Source organism: Sciurus carolinensis, chromosome 5 (assembly GCF_902686445.1).
Source record: "Sciurus carolinensis chromosome 5, mSciCar1.2, whole genome shotgun sequence".
Lineage (NCBI taxonomy): Eukaryota > Metazoa > Chordata > Mammalia > Rodentia > Sciuridae > Sciurus > Sciurus carolinensis.
In genome coordinates, this window is record NC_062217.1 from 165,461,602 (window position 1) to 165,483,269 (window position 21,668).

At 56.1% G+C, this 21,668-nt stretch overlaps 1 protein-coding gene across 2 annotated transcripts in view; it reads left to right on the forward strand.

Annotated features, from left to right (window-relative positions):
* The window catches only part of Grk5 (G protein-coupled receptor kinase 5), a 193,651-nt gene extending 172,255 nt beyond the window's left edge, over positions 1-21,396 (forward strand). For both annotated transcript variants that reach the window (XM_047552297.1, XM_047552298.1), the window contains 10 exons: positions 1,661-1,724; positions 2,558-2,698; positions 5,398-5,588; positions 7,609-7,646; positions 9,222-9,311; positions 10,635-10,843; positions 13,511-13,648; positions 17,517-17,654; positions 18,135-18,266; positions 20,765-21,396. In XM_047552297.1, the coding sequence (XP_047408253.1) occupies positions 1,661-1,724; positions 2,558-2,698; positions 5,398-5,588; positions 7,609-7,646; positions 9,222-9,311; positions 10,635-10,843; positions 13,511-13,648; positions 17,517-17,654; positions 18,135-18,266; positions 20,765-20,863 (1,240 nt within the window). In that variant the 3' untranslated portion in view covers positions 20,864-21,396. The remainder of the gene's footprint in view (positions 1-1,660; positions 1,725-2,557; positions 2,699-5,397; positions 5,589-7,608; positions 7,647-9,221; positions 9,312-10,634; positions 10,844-13,510; positions 13,649-17,516; positions 17,655-18,134; positions 18,267-20,764) is intronic.
* Positions 21,397-21,668: the final 272 nt, after the last annotated feature.

Here is a 21,668-nt window from a genome sequence, read left to right on the forward strand (position 1 = left end):
TTTGGAAGGCATTACATTTTTGGAACCCATAACGCAGGATCCTGGCTTAATGACTGACAGCCCTCCGCCTCCCCCCATTTTTTTCTAAACGAGATCCTCGCCTGTTGGTGCCGTACTGTTGAAATATTAAAGGGGTTTTTCCCCTCCCAAGGTTAACCAAGAAATTCCTGGGAAATTGTATTACACTTATTCCCCCTCGCAGAGGAGCTCTGCGGTAAGGCCGACCGCCTGTTTGTTCTCCATGTATCATAAACTGCTGGGCCTCAGCCGCCTTCCTGTGGTTTGGGGGCTGCTGTAGGAAGGCTCCCAGGGCCGCGTGGTGGATGCGGGCGCGAGGCAGGTTTTCACCAAGGCTGCCCAGGCTGCTCTTGTGTGCAAGGAGGAAGCAGAGCCATGGGGAGTCCTAAGAGGGACAGCTCTGTGCTTCCAATGGGGATCAACCCCACTTCCTGCAGAACCGCCAGCGAACAGAGCAGTGAGTTACAGCGCGTGCCTTGGAGACAAGGAGCAGGGTTCCTGGTGTTCAGAGTTGATCCAAAAAAGGAGCTGTGCTACCGAGGCCATGGTTTCCAGGAGATCCAAACCCTCCTCAGGCCCCAGCAGCAAGATTTCCATGCAAGATACACATTTTCAAATCGTGCCTCATGCTGGGCCTCCACTCGCTCGGCCTTCTCCACTGACCCAGTTCTTCAGCCCAATTCAGTCTCACTCCAACCCCTGCCCGGGGCCGGACTCCTGGGGAGCAGGGCACTCAAAAATAGTCCCGGGGATCCAAGAGCCAATTGTAACATTTTAAGCTACTTATTTGCAGCCAAAAGGCCAGGAAAGAAAAGTAAGCTCCCCACACATGGAATCCTTAGCTGACTACATGACCCTCCATTCAGTTACTTCCAGAAGTACTGTCCTTGCCTAGTGATGAGAAGTCCTGCCTGAGTAGACATTATAAGTGGCTTTGCTAATGAAAACAGGGAGTCAGGGGACACGAAGTGCAGATTACTTCATAGACACAGCGTTGGACATTTAGAATCTCCCGCATCCTGGATCGATGGGGAATTATGATAAAGGGGTTCCCAGTGGTGGAGAGATTGGGAACTGACTGTCTAAGAGTCCTGGGAGCAGATCTGAAGCCAGCAGCCACTGGCCCTGGTGAGGCTGGGTCTTCTGGAGCAGGCAAGGAGCCAGGGCAGAAAGTGTGGTCCTGCTGGGGAGGTCGAGGCTTAGAGGCCTGGGAGGCTGGGCCCTCCTTCTGTCCTTGCATCTGTCTGCAGAGGGGCTCTTCTGGCCCCTGCCCCTCTCCCTGCACAGGTGTCACAGCTTCCTCCTGTGTCTGACCACAGGCTCTGCATTTGGGAAAGAGAGGGAGCCCTGGCACTGGGTGGTTGAGCACTCTGGGCTCCCTCTAAAGCCTGCTGCCCTGCTCTTCTGAGCCAGCCAGGGCTGCTCATCCCCAGTCCACCGGAGCCAGGACTGTGGCCTGGAATTTGGACACCAGTCCCACAGTCCTTGAAGGCTCAATCTGCCGCTGCGGGTCCCAGGGGCTGATGGGAAGTCGTGGCATTGTGCCCCACACAGGCTGCCTTCTGTGGTTCCCTCCTCTGTTTCTTATGGATCCTGAATCCTACCTCCAGGAGACCAACTGGGATTCTTGCTTCTTTTCCAGGCAACCGGTGACCAAGAACACGTTCAGGCAGTATCGAGTGCTTGGAAAAGGGGGCTTTGGGGAGGTGAGTGAGCCCATGCTCTCCACTGAGGTTCCCAGGCTCCACTCCCCTTTCCTGTCCTTCCTGGATGGGCCTGAAGGCCTAAGCAGGGCTTGGGGCACGGACAGCTCTGCCCTGGGTCCCCTGGTGGCAATGAGGGAGGGTGGAGGGCCAGGCCTTGGGGTACATGAGGTGTGTGAGGTGGGAAGGAGGGTGGGGAGCAGGCCTGCTGGCGCAGGTAGGGAGATGGAGGCCTCGAAATCTTTGCCCGTCTGGACGATGCTTGCTTGTGTGCTGTTCTGTGGGAATGGAGTTAGCTGGGCATTATCTGACCCAGTATGTGAGGCCAGCCTGTTACTTCCATTTTCAAGATGGGGAAAGCTGAGGTTCAGAATAGTTGTGTGACCTGGCCAAGGTCTCACAGCCAATCAGGGGCAGAACTCGGACTAGAACCCCAAGGCCCCATTCCCAGCTCTGAATGATGAAGTCGAGCTTCTCAAGGGTCTCCCTTCACTGCCCCCAGAACAATCCTTTCCTACCAGTAGTAGCTGGTGGAAGAAAGCTCAGTTGCCTCTAAGAGGCGGGCAGCATCTAAAACCTCTGCCAGTCTCCTACCGGATGTGTGAATGGCCAATTCTGTTTCTTCAAGGACTGGGATCCTCCTAAGCAGCAAAGGCGACAGCAAGGGTAGTGCCCAAGACAGGAGTGGGTACAGCCCGGTGTCATGGGGTCCTGTGGGCCTGCAGCACCCACAGAGCCCAGCTGGCTTGACCTGTCAGTTCCAGCCCTGCCGTGGAGGGGCCTGGGCAGATCGTGCGTGGTGCCCCCTGGACCTTGGTGTCTTTCTTGCACCTCAGGTCTGTGCCTGCCAGGTCCGGGCCACAGGCAAAATGTATGCCTGCAAGCGCTTGGAGAAGAAGAGGATCAAAAAGAGGAAAGGGGAGTCCATGGCACTCAACGAGAAGCAGATTCTCGAGAAGGTCAACAGCCAGTTCGTGGTGAGTGTTCAGGGCCCAACAACAGGCCCACGCGTCTCGCAACTCAGACCCCTCACCTACTAGTGGGTGGTATTCCAGTGTGGCAGGTGCCACCCCCAGGGAAGCAAGGAAGCTACAGGTCAATCGCGGCTGATTTTGTCCCGTCACCAGAGCTGCCCGGTGCCTGGTTCCCCTCTGCATGTGAGCCTGAGACCTCTGTTCCCCAGGACCACCTTGTAAATTCCCAAGTGAACAAACAAGTAGACGCCAGCTTCAACCAAGGAGCTTTGGGTCCCAAAGATCCTCTAGACTTGTTTCATCATGTGGAGACCATCATGGTGGAGTTTCTAAGAGAGACACCATTTTGTTTGTGTGTATCATGTCGGTTGGTCTGAGCTAGACTTCGCTGCAGTAACAAATTAGCCCCAACTCTAAGTAGCTGAAAATAAGATTTATCTGTCAACCATATCAAGTCCAGTCAGATTGGGCCACACTCCACCATCTGACAGCTACTCCATCTGCAGCTTGGAGAGAGTGCTGGGGGTGGGTCTCCACAGGAACTTTTCACTGCCCAACTGGACTGAAATTGCATATGAACTAGTCACCTCAAGGGACAAGCTAGCTGCAGAGGAGGTTGGGAAGTTGGAGGAGTACATTGATATTTGATCAGCTCTAAATATCTCTATAACATGTTATTAAAAAACTAATACATGCACAAGGTAAAAATTCAGCACAGAAGGGTACACAATAAAAATAAATGTGTCCCTCCTTGAGAGATCATTCCAGACATGTGTTACGCATACACAGGCTTTGTTATTTTTAGCTACCAGTGTCTTCCCATGCATCTCATGGTGCATTTTCCCCTTAAATCGTACATCTTTACCCTCTGTCCACATCTATAGTTCACCCCTTCTCTGAAAGCTTTTCCTCATTGGTCAGAAGAGGTAAACCATGAACTGTACGGAAATCATTTCTCATTTTTAATCCACTGCAAACAATGCTGAGTGTCCATCTTTGAACACTCCTTGGTGGGTTCTGGGTGGACACCTGTGAACGTATCCACAGCCCTCCAGTTCCTGGGGAGGAATTGCTGTGGCAGAGGGCGTGCACACTTTTCATGTGATGGCTGTTCCCAAGTGGCCGTCCATGAAGCTTGCCCCAGTTAAACTCCCGCCAGCTGTGTGTGAAGAGAGAAGCCACCATCGACCCACACTTTGGTCATCCCCCCCCAGGAAGGTGGTTTTGTAAAGTGACAAAGGGGAGAGAAATTTGGGTCCCTGGGTCTCATCTCGGGTTGCCCCAGCTGCCCGCCTGGTCCAGGGGGAAGAGGTGAGCAGTGCCTTGGTGGCTCCCAGGAGGAGGTGCACACGCCAGCACCTCCAGTTTGGGCCTAGGCCTCTTTGACTGCCAAGTCCCACCTCTGTCGCCTGTGGTGCCTTCCTCTGCAAGGTGTGGTGCTGGTGGGTTCTTCTCCGGGAAAAGGATCGTGTGCCTCACAAACCTGGGCTGACACATCTTCACGGGCCGTTGGTTTTATAGCTGGCCCTTCCTTGACTGTGTCTCATCCCCTGCCCCGCAGTGAGTTCCACAGTGACACTTTGTATCAGTCCGTTTTCCATCACTAAAGTGAAGCACCTGAGGCACTTACCTTTATTTTGGCTCACAGTTCTGGAGGTTCCAGTCTGAATCAGCTTGTCCCATTGCTTTTGGTCTCTGGTGGGAGCTCATGGTGAAGAAAACCACCCAGGAAACAAAGAGGGGCAGGGCTGGGGCTCCACTGACCCTTCAGGGGTACACCCCAGTGACCTAAGGGCCTTGGACCAGACCCCTCCTCCTAGGTCGCACTGCCTCCCAGGAGCGCCACCCTGGGAACCAAGCCTAAACACATGGTCCTTCGGGGACATTCATGCAAGCCATAGGGCTGCCCCAGGGTCACATCCTGGGGACCACCCTGGCAGGTTTCAGTTGCGCCTACAGCAGTTGGTGGCAGAAGCACAATCCCACGAGATTGTGCTCCCTCTGCTGCCATTTTGTCACCTTTCCTCAGAAGTCATGATGTCCCCGATGTTTACCTCCAGTGTGCCCACATGGTCTGCAGTGGTCAGATGGCACTGTGCGCACTCTCAGGTGGAGAAGAAGGAATTCCACCGGTGTGATTTGCAACCCCAACACTGCCCACCGCTCCAGTTGCCCCATGGCCTCAATCCACAGTGCCTCAGGTGTCTGGAATCCACCGGCAGAGAACCAAATCCACCTTGCCCAGTGGCTCCGTTGGCAGGTGGACAAGATAGGTCTTGCTTACAAGAGAATGTTTGGGCCAGTCTGTGTTCCACTTCCCAAAGCTCCACTGGCCATTTCCTAACCCCTTACCCCTGTGATAATGGGTCCCCACAACCCAAAGGGCAGCCAAGTCCCACTTTCCTGACCAACCAACAAGGCAACACCAGTTCTAACCAACTGAGGAATGCAGGTGCTTTTGTGGTGTGAAATTACAGACACCACCCTGGTGGGAATCCAGGAAGATCCCTCAGCCATGTCCCCTTCACCTTGAACCACTGAGGAGTCGTTTAAGTCCTTCATCAGCCAAGAGGGGCAGCAGAGAAGGTAGCCAAGAGGCTCTCAGGGTGCAGACAACCTCCACCATCTTCCTCCAGCGTCAAGAAACCTGAGAAGTGGCTGGTGGTTGCCATGAGCTCACCAAGGCTGTTCTTGCCCGCCAGGTCAACCTGGCGTATGCCTACGAGACCAAGGACGCCCTGTGCCTGGTCCTAACCATCATGAATGGGGGCGACCTGAAGTTCCACATCTACAACATGGGGAACCCTGGCTTCGAGGAGGAGCGAGCCTTGTTTTACGCGGCTGAGATCCTCTGCGGCTTGGAGGACCTGCACCGTGAGAACACTGTCTACAGGTGAGCTGCGCACCTGGGAGTGCGGGTGGGGCTGGCCCCTGCACCAGGTCAGCACAAGGGAAGATGCAGGAGTCAGGTGACTCTTCCCACCATGGAGCCCCAGGGGTCCCAGGACCAAGTAAGTGAGGAGGGCCTCTCTTCAGCCGGTGTTCTCTGGCCTCCGAGGTATAGGGAAGCCAAACATATGAAATGATGCACAACTGACCACTCCCCCAAGTCGAGGACCAGGGGCCTCAGCCTCAGCCTGCTCAGCCTTCAGCCTCGCCCCACTGGCCTCAATGCCACAGGGCCCAGACTACGGGGCCACGTGTCCAGACTCCCCTCAGGGTCGGCAGTGGACTTCGCTGCTCACGACTCTCCAAAAAGAAATTTTTTTTTTTTTTTCACAAAGAAATTTGAAAACCTCTGTGCCCCTTGCATTTTGACATTGAAATTGTCAGCTTGCCCCTACTCATGATGGTTTGACATTGAAATATCCCAACACAGGTTTAAATAGTGGCAAATATTGATATTTTGAAAGTGAACGCTTACCAACAGATCTAGTGGAATCTAATCACTGTAGCAAACTGATTTCCACCGTCATCCATCTAAAAGGTGCGTGGGAAGCTCCTGAAAGGTGAGAATGACGTCCAGCAGTCCCCAGCCCTGGAACTGCAGTGCCTGGGACACTGACATTCCCAACAGACCCACGTGGCCCAGGTTGAAGGCCTTTGTGTAGAGCCTGGCCTTTGGGGAGCCTAGGAAGGTTTTGAAAACCAGAAAGAATGGGCTTGTGCAGGCCCTCCCCCATTTCCCGCCTGTGTTTTTTGTTTTGTTTTCACTCAAGTGAGGAGAGAACATTTCCCCTAAGGGTCGGAAAATAGAACCCGCCACTGGATTGCCTTTCGCTTTAAAAAAAAAAAAAAAAAAATAGGTTGGGGGAGAGAAAGCCCTCCAAGCCCAGCAACCCTTCTTCTAGGGAGGCAGGGAACCGAGGTGCCTCTTCCCAGGTCCTGACCCTCTGCATGGGCTTGGTTCTGGCCCATGTCCCTAGGGAACTGTCCTTCCAACCAGGCAGCTGCTGGTTTTTTGAGGTGGTGTCTCTTGTCCTTATATGGAATTGTTAACACATCAATAGAAGACAATGTAAATAACAATAGCAACAAAAGTATTTCGAAATGAACAAGTATACACAGACACCAATTATCACTTTGTGAGGCTGCCCAGTGGATTTGGGTACATTAACCACTCCCCATGAGGACAGCTGCCTTCAGTTAAATAAACAAAGCCCCTTGCTTGAGAACTGGAACCCCATCCAGATGGGCTCTCTTGTTATCCCCAAGGCAGAACTGAGCTGCGTGTGCCCCCTCTGGTCTCTTACCTTTTACTAGGAAAGCCAGAAGTTTCTGGCGCCTGTCCCCCATCCTGGGAGGCAGAGGTTCCCCTAATTTTGAGCACTATCCTGCATAAAGGAGGCAGGGTCTGGGATAAGGTGACGCAGTGGCACCTGCATATGACCCTCTGGCTTGCTTCCTCCAGGTTGAGGCCCAGCTGGGTTGGGGACATGCCAGCCTCCTGGAGCCCGGTCCCACTGGGAGACTGTCCTAGGGCCCCTGCTTCTCCCCTGCCTTCTCTCTTCCCAGCTCTGCAGCAGGAGCTTTGGACTCAGTGACTTCTCTCCCTTCATTCCCAGGACCTTCAGGCATCCTGGGACCTCAGGGTCTTCCCAGCCCTCAAGAGGGTCTGTCACCACACCAGCCAGTCTCCCTTGCCCTGGGGGCTGTGCTGTGGGGTCAGGTGCCAAGACCTGCCTTTCTACCTTCCCAGAAGGGTCGGGAAGTCTGCCTGTGGCAAACAGCAGCTCTGCTCTTAAGGACCTCAAGATTGTCTGGACTCCGAGGCCCTGGGCCTGAGCCCAGGTGGGGTGGGAGGGACGCCCTGTGGCACTCAGGCCTAGTTACCCAGGGATCAGTCCAGGCGCCGGTCTGCCCTTGCTGCCCAGGATGGACGCCCTCAGGTGCCTGTTGTTGTTCCCTTTCAGAGACCTGAAACCTGAAAACATCCTGTTAGACGACTACGGTGAGTCCAGTCGTCGTGAGTCCAGTCGGGGCTTCTCTGCCGCTGCCGCTGTGGGGAGCCTCCCGGAGCAAAGGCCCAGCCTCAGGGCCACTACAGGGGAGTGCCCAGGAAGACCACTCCCGCTTCTCAGTCCTGGGCCTGGGGAGGCAGTGGGTGTGGATACAGCTCCCGCTTGGTGAGGAAGAGGGTGGCTTGGCCCCGAGAGACAGCACTGAGCCAGGAGCCTGGCATTTCAGAGACGCTGGACGGCAGTGTCATGACTTCCCTGCCCCTCACGGTGTTTGTGAAATGGAAAGCAGGGCCGTGCTGCCTCCCCAGGAGGGCAGCCCCGGGGATCCCCTGTGAGCGAGCCAGGGGTTATTGCTTGTGGTACCATTGTTCTTTTCTCCTGGGAGGGAGCACAGGGACAGCAAGAGCGGCCACCATAACCCCTCAGGACCATGGAGCCTCTTGCACCTGCAAAATAGTTTTCATTCCTGCTACCTGACCAGAATTTCCCCTCTCCACTGAGAGGGCAGGGTGGCATCCCAGTACCTATTTCACAGATGACAAGACCGAGGCTCCAAGGACCCAGGCTATCAAGTTCAGCTGGCAGTATCAGTGGGGAGGGAGCAGGACCCAGGCCTCCTGCATGCCCCAGGCCCCATCAGTCTCCAACAAAGGGACGGGAGAGAGGGAGCCAGGCCTCAGGACCTGGAGGGAGGTCTGTGTGAGTGCCCTGGAGCCTGCTGTCCCTCTGGATGGGCCCAGAGCCCTGCCACAGCCCCAGGCCACGCCCACACTGAGGTCCTGCTGCTGACTGCCAGCACTCACCTGCGCTATTCCCCTTGCCTGAGTGTCAAGCTCTGGCCTGGCAGGGGGTTTTGGACTGGCTCTTGCTGAGGTCCAGGCTGCAGGGGGCGCTGGTGTCCACAGGCAGGAAGGGGAGGGGACACATTCCTTCCTTCGGGGTGAGATGTAGCCATGCCCCTGCCAGTGGTGAGACAAAGGCAGAGCTGTGCTCCCAGCATGGGGTCGCCTGGGTCTTCGGGTCGGTCCTGGACTCTGAGGACTACGAGACTCCAATGGGTTCCATCTCCAGACATTTGCCCTTCTTTTTTCTCCAAAGGGAAAAAAACAAGCCACCTCCAAAGACTAACCAGGCAGGGCAGGGAGCTGCTTCCCAAATCGCTTTGTAATTTTTTCCCCTTTAGCAAATTGTTGCAAAATGTCAGGAGAATCTCATACTTTTCCCATGAAGCAATCGCAGAATCAGGCCAGCACATTTTAAACTTTGTGACCTCAGCCTTCCAGAAAGCCCATTAGGGCATTTTATGAGGCAGGTCGGCCAGCGCCCAGCCAGATCTGGGCGTCCTTTTGCATCTTTCTGTTTTCCTCCTAAAAAGTGTAATTCACCCACATTATGTGCCTGGACTCTCCCAGGCCTTGTGCTCACCCTGAGGGGCAGACTAGGGTCACATCTTCACTGGACAGAGGGAAAACCGAGGGCTCACGTGCCTTGCCAGTCTGTGACTGGGGTGGACCAAGCTTCCACGAGACTGTCCTGAGGCCCGCTGACCCTGCTGTCTCCCCCAGGCCACATCAGGATCTCAGACCTGGGGCTGGCTGTGAAGATCCCGGAGGGAGACCTGATCCGCGGCCGGGTGGGCACTGTCGGCTACATGGGTGAGTGTGACCCTGCCCCATCCAGCTGACCCTTCCCAAGTGTGCCCCACGGGGGCCCCCAGCCACTGTGCATCACTGGTCAGAGGTGGTCATGACTCCCACTGACTTCCGGGTGGACCCTAACCAGAGAGGGTGGCACGTGAGACCCCAGGTGTGGCCTGACTAAGCAGAGCTCTCTGCAACCCCCACCCCCACTGTGTGTCACAGCCTCGCCATTCTGGGGTATCTGTGGCCAGAACCCGGCACTCAGCCCTGCTGGGGAGGCCTCACGGAAGTAGGGATCTGGGTGGGGTGGCAGGCAGATGGCCCTTTGGAAGGGAGGGAGGCCATTAGGAAGTGTCCATAATGAGTCTGCTGTGTCACCAAGCATGATTCTAAGTAGGGACCTGCCTGCCCACCTCAGTCTGCTCCAAGACCAACATCCCAGGGGTTGTAGGGAAGTGACCTGGAGCTAAATCCAGGCCTCTAGAGCCCCGCTTCCAAAGAGGGGCCTCCCCCAGCTTCTTACACACCTTGCAGGCATGCCCACTCACCCTGGGACACAGGGACTCCGTGAGCTCTGGAGCCAGGCACCTCGTTGCCCTCCACCCAGGCTGTGCGGGTGGGATTCATACTTGGTCTCTGGTGCTGAGTCCTTCGCAGACTGCATGGTATTTGACGACCTGGGTGCACGTGCCCATGGAGTGTGTGCGTGCCCGTGTGGACACACACACAGGGTGGTGGGTGATGAGTCGCTCTGTGTCCCTGCTTGCACATCGGCCTGGGCGTCGTGCACTTGGTCTGTAGCATTCGCCTCTGCCAGATGACGTGCCCCTGTCTTTTTTGGGCTTCTCTGGTGAATCTAGAATTGATTCTATCAAAGTGGCAGGAAAGTGGGAGGTTGTTTGAGTTCCAGATCGACTTTAAATCTTCTTTAATTTGGGTGGACACCTTATTCACCGCAACAAGTAGGTATACAGCACCTACTGTATGCCAGGTGTCAACAGCGGTCCCTGGGGACACAGCAGTGGAAAGGCAGCACGTGTTCTGGTGGGGGACTTCACGGGAGCAGGACCTCTCGGAGTTCTGACGCTACAATCAGAGCCCTCCGTGGCACAGAGCTCCATCAGCCAGGCACCTGGGGGGCTGAGGTCTCCAGCAAATGGCCCAGGGGCTGGAGGAGGGGGAAGTCCCGCTGAGGCGCTCCAGGTCTTCCATGAGCAATGTTTCTTTGGGTGCAGGACGCCCAAGGCTGGCTGGGCTGAGGAGCGGCTCTGGCCCATGTGGCCGGGCAGTGTCCCGCTGCTGGCTCTCACCTCTCCTGCCCCCTTCTCCTGCCCCCAGCTCCAGAGGTCCTGAACAACCAGCGATATGGCCTGAGCCCCGACTACTGGGGCCTGGGATGCCTCATCTATGAGATGATCGAGGGCCAGTCGCCGTTCCGGGGTCGCAAAGAGAAGGTGAAGCGGGAGGAGGTGGACCGCCGGGTCCTGGAGACGGAGGAGGTGTACTCACACAAGTTCTCCGAGGAGGCCAAGTCCATCTGCAAGATGGTGAGTCCTGCAGCCCAAGCTGTCCAGGGCTGGCTCCCCCACCAGCCCCCAGCCTTCCCAGAAGGGACACGTGTCAGGGCACACTAGGCTCTGGCGGGGCAGCCCTCTGAGCCCAAGCTGCTTGTGCTCCTTGCTGAGGACGAGGGTGGTCAGCAAAGGCCTGAGAGAAGCCTGGGGCTGGAGGGCACTGTGTGGGCCAAGGGGAAGGGGACCAAGGTGGACAGTGAGACACCCTCACTCCCAGCTCTGTGGACAAGTTAGCTGCTCCCTCAGCTCTGGACCCCAAGGTGCTGACTTGAGACCAAGGTCTATAGGAGTTAGTGATGTATTCAGTCTTTGAACACCTGGAGTTCTCCATCCCCTCAGTTGGGGGCAGGTGACACCGGCTCAGGTTCTGCATGAGATTTGACCCATCCTGGGCAGAACATGTGTGGGAGTGGTGTTTACACAGGGGTGGCAGGGCCAGGTCTGGGTACGGGGCAGTCAGAAAGAGGAAGTGACAGGAGCGTCTGAAAGGGGGAGAGCTGGGGTCCACATGGACTGCCCCCTGCCACGCCCTCCTCTGACTCTGTAGGGCGGTGGCCACTTACTGCTCCTATTTGGCTGTTGAGCTCCCAGGTCCCAACCAGAGGCAGCTGCCCTCTGATGCCAGCCACCCGGGAACCAGAAGGACCTGAACGTCAGCTCTGCTCACCCGCAACCCAGACTCCCTGTCCCTGGAGTCCCGCTGCACCTGGGGCAGCCCAACCTGGGGGACTGGAGGCTGAGTCCTCTCTTCTCTTCTCCAGCACTAGCGAGAGGTTAGGGAAGCGCTGGCTTTCACCAGTGAAAAACAGCTAAGTTTCTGCTTCCGGAAACCTCGGGCTGCACTGCTAGTGCCCAGGAACCAAGGGGCTCAGCTCACCCAGCCCAGGAGGCCCCTTGGCTGCAGCCATCCACCCTCTACCCGGCCACGGCTTCACTTATGTCTTAGAGCTGTGTGAAGGATTGGGGGCTGGATCTGCATCTGACCACGACCAAAAGAAGTGGAACTGTAGATCCGTCATTTAAATGTGAGAGAGACCCTGAGCGAGGAGCACTGTGCACCAGGCAGCACACACCCAAACCCTGCAGCCTGCTGACCAGCTGTACGGGAGGCCTCCGAGAGACCCAGATGGTCACTGCAGCCAGAGCTAGGATCGGGGACTGGAATGTTGCAGATCAAGGTCATCAATTCAGAAAACAGGTTTTGAGAGACATCAACAGGGACATGGTGCACGCTGAGAGGATAGGAGAGAGCGAGAGGACCCCTACTCCCAACCCTGCACCCACAAACATCCACTCTAGCTTTGGGCTGGGATCTCCTGCCCCAACCAGCAATGCTGATGTCCCTCTGCTGCCCCCTCGTGGCCATCAAGAGAAAGTAGGTGGCCGTGGCCAAGCCCGCAGTTTCAGTGAACCAGGCCTGTGGGTACAAAGTAACTTTCTCCCGTGGAAGAGCCGCCAGAGCCCTCTGGTCTTTTACAAATGATCCTGGGGCCTTGGGACTCTTGTCTTCGGCCTCCTCCTCACCCTTGTCTGCCACCTCTCAGGTCCGTGCCTTCCAACAGGCTGAAGGTACTGCAGGGCCTGACTTGTAGGGACAGGGACACCTAGAGGCCAGGGTCCATGGGCTGCTCCTGGGCTCTGACTGCTCCAGGCACAAACAGCAAGGAAGAGGGTCTCAGGCTTGTCCCCATTCCGTCTGGGCAGCCACAGGACCTGGAAGCCCCGGCCCCTGAGGTCCAGAAGTTAGTGCATCTCACTGCTTGTCCCTTGGGTCCAGACCCTAGGCCCAGACCTCAGCGGCTGCCTTCTTAGGCCCCTGCTGAGTCCCAGCCCTGGGCCTTCCCACCCTCCCCGCTGCCCCCAGGAGGCCTGCTCCCTGCCTGTGCCGCCCTCCCCAGCTCCCGCCTTGGCTCCCTCTGATGTACACCTGATATCACTTTGCAGACTGGCAGCCTGTGGGAGGGTGTTTTGTTCGGCCTGGATGGAATGTTTTAGAAAGAGATGAATAGTGGATTAATTGCCAAGATTTAAAATTGAGGAAATTTCACATAAAAACCAGAGTTTCTGACATCTCTTGGAAAAAAAAGCAGAAACCCTGGTTCCTAGGTGACATTCCTGCCTGACAGGAGCTGATGAGCAGCCTGGGTTGTCCCCCACTCCAGGTCCCCCCCCACCTTTAGTGCCCCGTTTGTGCCACAGCTGGACGCCCCTGCGAGCTATGGGGGCGATGGCAGCACATCCATCGCTACCCTGGGAGCCTTGCCTCTGTGGGAACACGTGGTGCAAAACCCAGTCCCCTCACCTAGAGAGAGATCGGAGTATGGACACCAGGCCTGGGCCACCAGCCCCGTAGTCAGAGGAACAGAGTGACATCGTCAGTGACTGAAAGTGCTTAATCCTTACAAGGATGTCACCTGGTTCTTGCCCCACTGCCGCCTTTGGCTCTTCTGTTCCAGTCCGTGAGCTTCAGGAGGCCAACACTGAGGAGGCTGGGACAGGAACACCTGGGAGGGCTCAGAGATACAGGTGGGAGTGACGGTGTGGCAGTGACCACAGATGTCCCTCCTCTCCCCTGCCCTTCTGGCCTCTGGGCGTGAGGAAAGGCCCAACTGCATGTCTCATGGTGCTCTTTTGTCACAGCTGCTCACCAAAGATGCCAAGCAGAGGCTGGGCTGCCAGGAGGAGGGAGCAGCCGAGGTCAAGAGGCACCCGTTCTTCAGGAACATGAACTTCAAGCGCTTGGAGGCCGGGATGCTGGACCCTCCCTTCGTTCCCGATGTAAGTAGCCCCCCGGGCCCCCAGCAGCTCCCAGGCCGGCTCCCTAGCAGGCCTGGCCCAGGGCCATTCCTCACTTACTGCCTCCAGGCTGCAGAGTGTGGGTCATGCTGCTGTCCTTGTGGGGACCATGTCCCTTCCCTCTGGCTACTTCCTGCCAATGTTGCAAACTTCATGCCAGATAATATGAATGGAGCGTGGGCCCGGGAGCCCCACACTGGTCATCCAGACACTTGGGACATGGACCGAGGGACCTGGACAAATCTCTCCTAAGCTTCAGTTTCCTCCCCTAACGAGGCCAATGATGCCACTCTTCCAACCTGCCAGGGACAGCGAAGGGCGAAATGAGAACTGTGTTTTCAACAAGAGCACATTCACTTCAGTTTAGCATGCACTGAGCACCTACTGTTTACGCCAGGTTCTGGGCAAGGCGCAGCCAGCTCAAATTACAGGGAAGCCCATGTCCTTCATGAGGTCCCTAGGTCAAGGTGTGAGGCAGTAATCCAGCTGGGCGGAGGCTCAGGGACCCAGCCCTGGCAGGCCAGAACAGTCTCAGGCTGCCACTCCAGGGTCGAGCTGTGTCAATCAAGGAGGTGAAAGTCAGAAAGACCCGCCAATGCCTCTGCTCCTTTACAGTCCCCTGAGACTGGGAAAACACCCCAAGTGGGGAGTGGGCTACGCTGAGACAGTGGGCTGGCTTCCTTCATCTTGTGAGAGCCCAGGATGCACTGCTCCTCCTAATTCTGCTGCTCAGCCTCTTCAGGCTGGTTGCTTGTAGTAGGTGAGGTGAGAATATTTACACCGCTGCCATTGGCATTGGATGCAAATCAGAGCCTTGCACCCCCTTCCCCAGAACCAGCCTGTGTGGCAGAAGGTTGGGTCAGCCCTTGGATCTCTGGCATCTAAGGTGATGGATTCCCTGGTCATCTGGGCAGGGAGCAGAAGTTTGAGAAGCAGGACCCAGCTGGGTGCTGAACAGTGGCCATGGCAGCCACACCACTGACCCCATTTGGCCAGTTACAGCATCCATCTTATGGGCTGGCCAGGGAATGCTTTCTGGGGAAGAAGGAAGCCATTGAGCACATAGCGTAAAAGACACTGAGTGCTACGAATTCAGCCCAGCTGAGCTTCAGCAGGTGGTGGAGAGAGTCCCAGTTACAGCCCTCAATCCTAGTCGTCCATTTGGTATCATCTGGGGTCAGGGGGCATGATAAATGCTGATCTTGGACCTGGGCCCCAGGGAGTCTGGACCAGGCCCAGGATCAGGGTTTTTTAAACCTCCTCAGGTGATTCTAACGTGCAGCTGGGGTTGAGAGTGACTGTGCAATAGGAAAGGCCACCAGCCAGGAGTTTGTGGCTCGTTGACTTTAGTGTTGAGGGCTCTGGGCATGGCTACTACTCAGTATCCCTGGCAACCACCCGGAGTGACTGCAAGGACACGACAGTTGTGTTACTGGGTTAATGTGCCAAACTGCAGGCGAGGTGGACACCCAGGTTGGGTCTGGGGCAAAGGTTTGGAACCATCCCCCCAACCCAGGTTGTTACCATGGTGATGGGATGAGATCAGACTAAACAGGGAAATGTCCGCCACCTCCCGGCACTCTCCAGGCCTTGAGCCAGGCCCCGGGGGACCTCGGTGAACAGAACGCTGGGTTGTTTCTATCAGGGAACCCTCAGTCTGAAGAGGAGAAGTGTCAGCAAGCACCCCTTAAATCAAAGTGGGAGTAGAGAGAGCAGAGGACAGGAAGGCTGGGAGGAGAAGATGGCGTCCTAACGGCTTTTGCACGGAGCTGGTCAAGCGGTGCCAGGAGGAGAGCCTTCCAGCTGGTTGAAGGTGGCATCTCTGATACTCAGGGTGACCTGTCTCCAGGTTTGCCCAGGACTGTCTTGGTTTTAGCACTGAAAGTCCTATGTCTGAGTGAACAGGGATGGTTGGTCACCTGGCTGTGACCCTTCCTGCTGGGTTGCAGAGCCCCTCAGGGTGCTGTGTAAAGAGGAGCTCACCCATCCAGATGTGTCCATCCCTCCCCAGATCCACAGCACCCTGTGGTCCCTGTGGTCCATGGCTCCTGCTCTGGGTGGCCGAGGCCCCAGGCCTACCAACCAAGTGTGGGGTGAGCAGAGGCTGCAGGACCCTGTTAACTGGGGCTTTGCCCCACCAGCCAGCCTATCCCCACTGCCCCAGCTGGCCTTTCCTGCTTCTTCCCACACCACCTGCAGGCTGTGGCCACATCACAACCCTCCAGGGCTATTGCTGACTTCATCTTTTTCACATCATTTGACTTTTATAAATGTAATCCAAAAGGAAACTTCTCCAAGAAATAATAGCCATGAGATGGTAAGTTTTGGCAAGTTAGATAAATTTCTATGCCAGTACAGATTTTTTTTAATACCCTTTTTGAAAAATGTCCATCTTCATGTCTCCCAGGGCCAGCTTCAGGGGCTTTCACAAACAGTCACACTGGCCCACTTGGCTCAATGACCCACCATTGCCATCTTGAAATTCTAAGTCCATTTCGAGCATGGGACCCTGTGTTTTCATTTCACACCGGGCCCTGCACGTGAACCAGCTGGTCCTAACTCCATGCTCCCTGGGCCTCGGGAACAGAGAAGGGGAGTCACGGCCATGCAGCTGGACATCCCCACCCCACCCTGCCACTGCCCATGCATGCCTCGGCCCAGTGATTTGCAGTGCTGGGGACTAAGTGGCCTCCAAGCCTCCTACTTATGCTTTGAGCAGCAAATAGGACTGGAGGCCCAGAAAGTGCCCAGTCCTGAGACCAGATCTAGAACCCTCTGAGTGATTACTGCCCACACCAAACCTGCGGGCTGATGCCGATTTACGACCTTTGAATCAGCCAGTGTCTGTGCTGGTCCCCAGGCCTGGCCTCGGGAGGCCGCTTCTGTCCTCCAGACAGGCACATTGCCAGGTCAAGGGGGCATTCTGCACCCACCCTGGAGTCATCTATAAAGCCCTCGCCTCCATACCCAAGCTCCTAGAGCCCCTGGGGGGCCACCTCCAGCAACCGATGCGTCCAGCCAGACTCCTGTCTGTGAGCCCTGACCTAGAGCAGACCCCAGCTCGCGTGTGATGGACGAGTGAGGTAAAAGTGAAGCCGTCAATCACAGCAGCACACACTCATGGTGCTAGGGGTACACGCCACTTACAGTCGCTCTGTGGCCCGGTGCTTCTGTTGTCCCGATTTGCAGGTGAATAAACTGAGGTCACGAGGGCATATGTGACTTCCCCAAAGTTTTTAAGCACCGCAATTGGGACTCCAGCCCAGGTCTGTGTGGCCACAGCGCCGGTGCTAACCCACAGCCCTTCACTGCCCCTAACATGAGAAGGTGCCACAGCTGTGCCGAGCACCCCAGGACATCCTGCATCTGCAGCTTGGTCACCTGAGACAGACGCCCATGCGGGGCCTTGCTCTGGCCCTGGGTCCCTGGCAATCATTCTCTCCATGGAGTGGTGCACCAGAGACCCCAGACTGTCTCATCCAACAGAGATGACGCTGGGAACGCTGCCCCCTCCCGAGGCTGATCCTCAGGGTAACTGAGATGTCGGAGGGATGTGGGGAGGCCAGAGGCTAGAGACAGGAGGTGCCCTCTCCCCGCTCAGCCCAGCTAGACTGTGGGGTAATCCCTGGTGTGTGCCAGGGAGCAATGGCAGGAGAAGCCCTGCGCAGAGCAGCTGGACGCCAGCTGTTGTTTCACCTCGGCTGGGCTGGCCTTGGTGGCTGAGAGAGAGCAGGGCAGCCTGGGGCAGCCTCAGGAAGCTTTCCCTCTGCTCCCCATCAAAGTCCCAAGGCCTGGCTCGGGGCCCGCCAGCCACAGCAGGCCCGTGTGCAGCCAGCCTCTGCTCCCGCAGCCCCGGGCCGTGTACTGTAAGGACGTGCTGGACATCGAGCAGTTCTCCACCGTCAAAGGCGTCAACCTGGACCACACGGACGATGACTTCTACTCCAAGTTCTCCACGGGCTCCGTGTCCATCCCGTGGCAGAACGAGGTGGGCAGGGTGGGACTGGCTCCATTCTGAGAGGGAGAGGTGGTTAGCGGTCAGGACACTGCTGAGAGCAGGGTGAGACAGGGACAGTGTGTGCCACAGGGACAGTCCCTGGAGTCTGGGCCAGGCCATGGTGCAGGGTGGGGTTCAGAAGCCAGCCAGGTGGGTTGCGAGCAAACAGGAGGCAGGACCACCAGCCTCCCTGGAGAGGTTGGGCTGGGAAGGAAGAGGAAAACAGCAGGCGCTGGAGGCAGGCTGGCAACTGAGCCGGAGGAAGTCAGAACAGATTAGGAATGGTGGATGGAGAGGCCAGGGGGAGATGGTTTGGTGGAAGAAGATGAGCGCACTCCTGTCCTTACGGAGTCTGCACATGGGCAGACGGGGGCTAACCCCCCCCGGGGAAGTCTCAGGGAGCCTTGAGGGCAGGCAGGTCAGGGAAGATGAGGCCTAGGTGACAGGCCATGTGTCTGCTGGCCTCTCCAGATGATAGAGACAGAATGCTTTAAGGAGCTGAATGTGTTTGGACCCGACGGTACCCTCTCACCCGACCTAAACAGAAGTCAGCCTTCGGAACCACCAAAGAAAGGACTGCTCCAGAGACTCTTCCGGCGTCAGGTGAGATCTGGCCAGTCAACCTGGCCTCAGCTCTGGACCCCTGACCCACATCTGTGTGAAGTAGCAAGACCAGAGCTGCAGAAGGGACCCCAGGGCAGAAGGGGCAGGACATCCCAAATCCACCTGACATCAGGGTCTTTCCCTCCACACTCTTGGCATTTGGGGCTGGTTCCTTGTTGTGGGCTGTGCTGTCCACTAAGGGACGTCGAGCAGCAGCCCTGGCCTCTGCCACAAGATGCAGAAGCACCTCCTTCTAGCTGGAAGCCCAAAATGTCTGCAGACATTGCCAAGTGTACCTTGGAGGGCAAAACACCCCTGGATGAGAGCCACTGCCCCATATGGCCCTGGTAAGATTCAGCTGCATAGATGAAGATGGACAGAGGAAGGACAGGGAGGACTGGCATTGGGGTGATCCCTGCAGGACCTCATGGCTCCTGGGGCAGACCCCAGGTTTAGTCAGCCTTTTCACTGCTGTGACTGAAACTTCTGACCAGAACAACTTTAGGAGGAAAAGTTCATCTGGGGGCTCACGGTTTCAGAGGTCTCAATCCTTAGACAGCAGGCGCCATTCCTCAGGACTCGAGGTGAGGCAGAACATCATGGCGGGAGAGCGTGGCAGAGGGAGGCAGCTCACATGGTGATCAGGCAGCAGAGTCTCCACTCTCCAGATACAAAATATATCCCCAAAGCCACGCCCCCAGTGCCCACCTCCTCCAGCCACCCCACCAGCCTTCAGTCACCACTCCGTTCATCCCATCAGGGATTAATTCACTGATTGGGTCAAGACTCTCTCAGCCCAGTCGTTTCTCCTCTGAACCTTCCTGCACTGTCTCACAGGTGAGCTTTTGGGGGACACCTCGCGTCACAACCATAACATCTCCCTTCATCAGTTAATGGGTTCCCTGCAGCTGGCAGCTGGAGAATGACCCCCGGAAAAACATTCTTCCCTCAAAGTCAGTCCCTGGAGTTATGGTTGGCATAGACCAAAGGGGAGAAATCAGTAGGGGGGGCAGCAGGCCTGGAGGAGTGAGGACTCTGGGGCCCCCACCCCACAACCACAAAGGTAACCAAATAGCACCCTCTTTTAAGAAGCTGTGGCCCCAGGATTCTCATCCTGGAGCCTGGGAGCCTCCTCAGTCTGGCTTCTCCCCTTCTTGCCTTCCTCCTCCCAAGGAGGATGAAGAAGAGGCAGGTGGAGCTCAGCCACCCGGCCCCAAATCCACCCCCCGCTTTGATGGCAGGGGTGAGGTGGCTTTTGGTGAAGCTCCACCGTGGACCAGGCCCTGCTGGGCTGGGCCCTTTTCCAGGGCTTCTCCTGTCAACATCCACCAAACCCCAGACTTCATTCCAGCCACATGTCCTGGGCACCTCCCGTGCACGGGGCTGGGCCGCGCGTAAGCATGGGGGATGTTCGCTGCCCTTGGCGTCCTAGTGAAACGTGAGCCCAAGCTTGTGCTGCTATGACCCCATCGCACAGATAAGAGCACTGAGGCTGAGAGAGCCCATGGAGCTCACCCAAGCTCACACATCTGGTGAGCTCCAGGAAGACCTGGGGGACGGGCGGATAGGGGACGCACTCGGCTCATGGAGAAAAGCACAGGCCGAGGTTTTATCTAAAAACTCCATGTAAAGTTTCACACCCCATTCTACAATACACTCATGTTTGCATAACATAAAAACAAAACTTTTAAATTGTTCCATCAAATGAAACTGAAGTTCAGGGAAGAAATGACCTCTCCCCTCACCCAGGCGGCTGAGTCCCCAGGGGATTCCTCTGTCTGGACAGCACTTGCTGTGGAGTCTCAGGGGCCCCTGTTAAAAGGCAGCCATGGCATTTATTGGTTGGGTAGCAGCTTTCTGAACCTCTCCCAGCCTCAGTTTGACCACCTGAAAAATCGAAGTGCCTGCTGCCCAGGGTTGCCAAGAGGATGGGGTGAGGTCACAGCACCCAGCTCTGGCACCTGTGCTGCTCCCCTCGTCCTCTCCACCCTGCCCCTCGAGGGGCCCAGCGCCCACAGGGATGCTGGGAGGTGCCAGGCTGATGATGAGCAGCCTAGCGGCCAGGCACTTTCTAGAGCCTTTCTAGAGCCTTCGCATACATGGCCTCATTTCTTTCTTCCAATGATTTCATGAAGCTCTCATTCCGAACTGCACGCTGGGAAACCAAGGGATTAAAGAAATTGCATGAGGTCAACTAGGAGGAGGTCAGATCCCAGCCCGGGCAGTCTAATTCCAGGTCTGCAGGCTTAGCCAGTGCAGATGTTCCAGGAGGGGCTCTTCCTCCCTGAGTCAGGCTTCCCTTAATTCTAAGGCTCTTCCCACGCAGCCCCAAGGGTGGCCTCTGACCCCAGGTCTGCAGGGGAGAATGCAAAAGGCAACAGAAAGCGAGAGAAGTGGGTTGGAGCAGCCCCCACTTCCAGAGCCCCCGCAGATGTGTCAGCACCAGGGTTTGACTTCAGGGAGAACTGACGCATGCTCTCTCTCTCCCTCCACCCCAGCATCAGAACAATTCCAAGAGTCTGCCCAATTCCAAGACCAGTTATAACCACCACATCAATTCAAACCACGTCAGTTCAAACTCCACTGGAAGCAGCTAGTTTTGGCCTTGGCCAAAGTGAAGTCCACAGTGGAACCAGCCCAGACCCTTCTACTTGGAAGCAGAACTTGTGGCCAGTGGGGCTTCCACTCTGGCTGGGCAGCCAGGGGAGCCCCCGGGAGCCAGGGAAGGGGACCGTCCACCTCCTCAATGAGGCTCGAGGTTTCTCAAAGAAATTTCCACTCAGGTCTGTTTTTTCAAGACGGCCCCAAGCTGGGGTGGATTGGATTTATCCTCACTGAACATTGCAATAGAAACCCAATGGGACACGACAACTTGCACGTATTTTAATAGCGTCCTAACTAGAACTGAATTTTTGTCTTTATTATTTTTAAAGAAAAGTTTTGTAAATTTCTCTATTGTCTCAGTTTACATTTTGTATATTTGTATTTAAATGAAAGTCCAGACTTTGAGGTGTAGATTTTCTGTGCAGCCACTGTTAAGCCATGTGTTTTAAGACATTTGAGAAGGGGGGTGGGATTTAAAAAAAAAAAAAAATGTGACTCCAGACTTCCAGAGCCTCAGATGAGAAAATGTTTTTATTAAATGTAGAAAATGTTTCACCTTTCACCTTCAAAGGATTGGTTGCGTCTACCTACGTCCATCTCTAACCTTTCCCTCACGTTGGTATCATGCTTCTATTGGCTTGTAATGTTCTGAATTAAAGCTCAAGACCCACTTGGAATCCCCCTGAGAATGGCCTCTCTGGGCCGTGGAGCCAGCCCTACAGGGGCACAGCCGCCATTGCTGCCTCCCAACCACCCCTTCTTCCTTCTGCAAGACGGCCAGTCTGCACAGCAGGCTGC